The sequence below is a fragment of the Lactuca sativa genome, chromosome 4, assembly GCF_002870075.4.
Source record: "Lactuca sativa cultivar Salinas chromosome 4, Lsat_Salinas_v11, whole genome shotgun sequence".
Lineage (NCBI taxonomy): Eukaryota > Viridiplantae > Streptophyta > Magnoliopsida > Asterales > Asteraceae > Lactuca > Lactuca sativa.
The window spans coordinates 74,674,871-74,678,566 of NC_056626.2; the positions used below are offsets into that span (position 1 = coordinate 74,674,871).

General features: G+C 31.8%; 1 protein-coding gene across 3 annotated transcripts; it reads right to left on the reverse strand.

The window, feature by feature from the left end:
* Positions 1 to 225: 225 nt before the first annotated feature.
* On the reverse strand, positions 226 to 3,377 carry LOC111886788 (integrin-linked protein kinase 1). 3 transcript variants are annotated; one of them, XM_052770322.1, is made up of 12 exons: positions 2,770 to 3,377; positions 2,523 to 2,601; positions 2,331 to 2,422; positions 2,153 to 2,238; positions 1,936 to 2,056; positions 1,613 to 1,692; positions 1,415 to 1,477; positions 1,203 to 1,321; positions 1,002 to 1,087; positions 785 to 906; positions 576 to 687; positions 226 to 492 (listed from the first exon to the last, which is right to left on the reverse strand). In XM_052770322.1, the coding sequence occupies exons 1-12, from the start codon at positions 3,085 to 3,087 to the stop codon at positions 403 to 405; spliced, it is 1,368 nt and encodes a 455-aa protein (XP_052626282.1). In that variant the 5' UTR covers positions 3,088 to 3,377; the 3' UTR covers positions 226 to 402. The 3 variants fall into 3 exon arrangements, with proteins under 3 accessions (XP_052626282.1, XP_052626280.1, XP_052626281.1); XM_052770320.1 differs by having other exon boundaries at positions 1,002 to 1,090; positions 2,770 to 3,372; XM_052770321.1 differs by having other exon boundaries at positions 1,002 to 1,090; positions 2,331 to 2,426; positions 2,527 to 2,601; positions 2,770 to 3,366.
* Positions 3,378 to 3,696: the final 319 nt, after the last annotated feature.

Consider the following 3,696-nt stretch of genomic DNA (forward strand, 5'->3'; position numbering starts at 1 on the left):
CTACGTAATGAACTGCTTTTACCTCTATTTATTTTTATACGTAACATATAACACTTTAACGATTACTTAAATTGTACTAATTAAAAAATTACTATAATAGATAAAAACAATAATCATAACAGATATATTGCTATAGCAAGTAAAAATGAAAGTATATTCACTAATATTGGCCATTACACTACTATCCCCTCGCACCCGAAGCAAACAATTTAACAAATAAAACACTACAAAAAATAATAATAATAATAATAATTAAAACCAGGCTTTACAAGGAAAAAAGAAAAACTTGAAACTTCAAATGCTCCAAACAGATTTCAATCTACTTTTAGAAACAAATTTAGATGCAACATTTGGGAGTTCATGTACATTTCAAAAAAAAAAATTGAAATTTTGTTGCGTAGTTTAAATCCAAGACGACCGGTTGTTTGTACTTGTATCGGAATCTTCTCCCTTGCACATTCCCATCATCCGGAAGCATCTAAACCGTTGGACCTACAGAAAGAACGACTTAATACAGCTATTTATAATGACCAGTGTTTCTTTTTTACTTAATACAGAAAGAAAGTCAGTGAGACCTTCCAATGCTTTTTTCGGTCAATGGAATTGTAAATTGATTCCAAGCGAACTATGATTTGTCTGAACGGCGGTCTCCTCTCCGGATTCTCATGCCAACACTCCTCGATTAACCTATATAAATATAAATATTATAAATTAAATAATCCGTTACATTTTTTGGTCCCTAAAGGGTATTTTCGTAATTTACAAAAGGAAATAAAGTACGTACTCTTTAAGCCCATGTGCATAACTCTTTGATGGAGCTTTAAAAGGAGGCCGTTCTTTTGCAGCATATAATTTAGGGACATCTCTTTCATTCATTGTAACAAATGGCTGGCATCCTTCAATCATCTTAATTAAATATTTTTTAAAAAAAAATTAATTGTCAATAAATCACACATAATAACAATAATATGAAATTTAAGTCTTTTAAAAAGATATAACACCTCTTGTAAAATTAAAGCAAATGAGAAAACATCCACTTTGGTATCATAGTCTTCGTTTCTAAACACCTCTGGAGCAACATACCTCCCTGCTGTAAAAGAAATTAAACAAAAAATTTTTAAATTAAAAAAAAAAAAAAAAAAAAAAATTGGTTTCTAAATATTAATATCTAATTTTTAAATAATTTAATAAATAAGACTCACAAGTAGTGTCTTGATGTGACATGGGCTTTTCGTGTTTAGCTGCGTGTGTCCCTTTGAGTAATTCGCTGACTCCAAAGTCAGCGACTTTCAGATGTCCAGAATCATCCCGCAAAATATTTCTGATTTATTAATAAAAAAAATATATTAAAATCTCATGTCGGAGATTAAAATTTTTTTATTTAATTTATTTTTTATTAGTAATAAAAACTTACGAAGGTTCAAGGTCCCTGTGAATGATTGGTTCTGGCTTGTTCTCATGCAAATAGCTCATTCCCCTGAAGAATAATATAAATAAATTGCATATAAACAAATTTCATTTCGTTTAAAACACATAATATATATGTATTTCAAATAGTAGATTAAAGTTTATTCATCTTTTTTTTTTAATATTAGTGTAAAAGAGAAACTACCTTGCAATATCCAAGGCATACTTTAAAGCTGTAATTGTTTTTAGTGCTCCTTTTCTTTTCAAAAATGCTCTAAGATCACCCTGAAATATTGCATAAAATTAAATATGGATTTAAAAAAAAAAAAAAAAAAAAAAAACAATTGGCATGTAACTTTCATCGAACATAATCAATTAATTAATCATGCTCCAAAACCAATTCAACCAAAAATTATTTTAATCTTTTAACTTCTAGTTGAACAAAATGGAACACATGAAGCCTTATGTTCTAACAATCATGGGATTTTGGGTATTATTGGAAATTATGAAAAAAGAAAGGTAGAGTGCCTTAGGTAAATATTCAATCACAATCATCATTGGACTACTTTGAGTTACAGCACCCAAAAACTGAACCACATTTGGATGCCGGATCTTTTGAAACAGATCAAGTTCATCCCTAAATGCCCTCCTGAAAGGAAAAAAAAAATCAAAAATCAAAAAGAACATATAGAGAATTATAGATAAAAGTCATAAAACCACAAAAAACAGTTTGTTGGTGACTCACACTTTCTCCTCATCGGTAAAAAGTTCATCCCCAAGCTTTTTAACAGCTACTTGTGTTCCACGCCATGAAGCTATGGCAAATGTTCCCTAAATAGATACATATAGACAAATAACAAATGCATATTTCATACATACATATTACCAATTTAACATAAGTAAATGAATCTAAGATGATTCACCTTGGTGATGTCCACGCTGTTTGTGAAATCAAGCTCTTTGGCATCGATTTCATATTCAGGAATTTCACGAGCATTGTTGACATGCATTGGAGCTGTCTGAGTTTTTCCATTGTTGAGAACAGAAAACGAGAAAAGGAGGTTTCAGAAGATCTGATAACTAAAACTTCAAGAAAAAAACACAAAGAGAAAAACTTGCCAGATGCTTGGCACCATGTTTCTCCAAGAGTTTGACAACGCCATGGTTTTTATAATGGATTGCATCTGCAAGAGGCTGTTAAAGAAACATCTGAATAAGTGTAAACAACGAAAAAGAGAAGCATAAATGGCCAAACCCTACACCGGATGAATCATATAAAGGAACAAAATTCGAAGCAATTTTGTGTGAAAATATAATGAATCACAAAACACTGATTGTAAAGTGTAAACCCTCGAATCATACCGTGCTACCCCATTTATCTTGGGGGTCAATTTCAGCGCCGCGCTCCAGCAACAATTCAGCAACATCAGTAAACCCTTGACAGGCTGCTACATGCAAAGCTGTACGATTATCAATATCTTTAAAATTAACATCAGTTCCTGAATCCAAGAGCTTCTTAATCCCTTCCAAATCGCCTTCACTCGAGAAAAACATCAACCTAACCCTAGGATCAATCGCCTCCAATCCATCATCTGAATCGGAATCCGAACACGAAACCGTGTCAGGCGCCAACGACGATTGTTTCCCCAATGTAAACCTCACTTGTGGCTTTGAAACCATCGTTAACCCCAGTCAATTGATAGAGACGACTCAAAAAAAAAAAAAAAAAAAAAAATTCCTCTTTCGAAATCCCGTAATAAACTCTAATGGTGAATTGAATTTTGCCTCGAGTACGACATGAATAAGCTCGAAACACAGAAAGGAATAAAACACGAAAGACACAATGCGTGAAGTTGGTGAATAGTGTCAAAGGCTCAAAGCGGCTTGCAGGAGGAAGAAATGAAAAGAATAAATCAAATGCGCGTAAAACCCAAAAGAACGGCTGAGACATTGACTTTTTTTCTTGCTTACCTATTTCATCAACTTGCTTTATTCCCTTTTTAATTTAATTGTTCTTAAGCCATGTAGTATAACGTTTTTAATATTACACATAAACAAATAATAAAGTCGAATATTTAGCATAGAGTTTAATGGTAGGAAACAAATAGAATAGTTACCAATCGATATATTATAGTCTATCTAGTTCAAAATGTTTCTAGGTTCATTCAGGTTTCGTGTATTAACATGAAGATTCATTGAAATAAAATAGTCCTCCCTAATAAATAAAGATCTTTTTAACACATGTCACATTCTTATTTATTTTGTCACATGCAATTTTATGATTATTTT

Bases quoted from the DNA above. Each gene is read 5' to 3' on its own strand.
- LOC111886788 (XM_052770320.1), bottom strand. From the start codon at position 3,087: ATGGTTTCAAAGCCACAAGTGAGGTTTACATTGGGGAAACAATCGTCG. The intron at 1,322-1,414 runs GTAAGTTTTTAT...TTAATAAATCAG, and splicing joins CACAGGGACCTTGAACCTTC to AAATATTTTGCGGGATGATT. The intron at 1,091-1,202 runs GTGAGTCTTATT...TTTCTTTTACAG, and splicing joins GTCACATCAAGACACTACTT to CAGGGAGGTATGTTGCTCCA.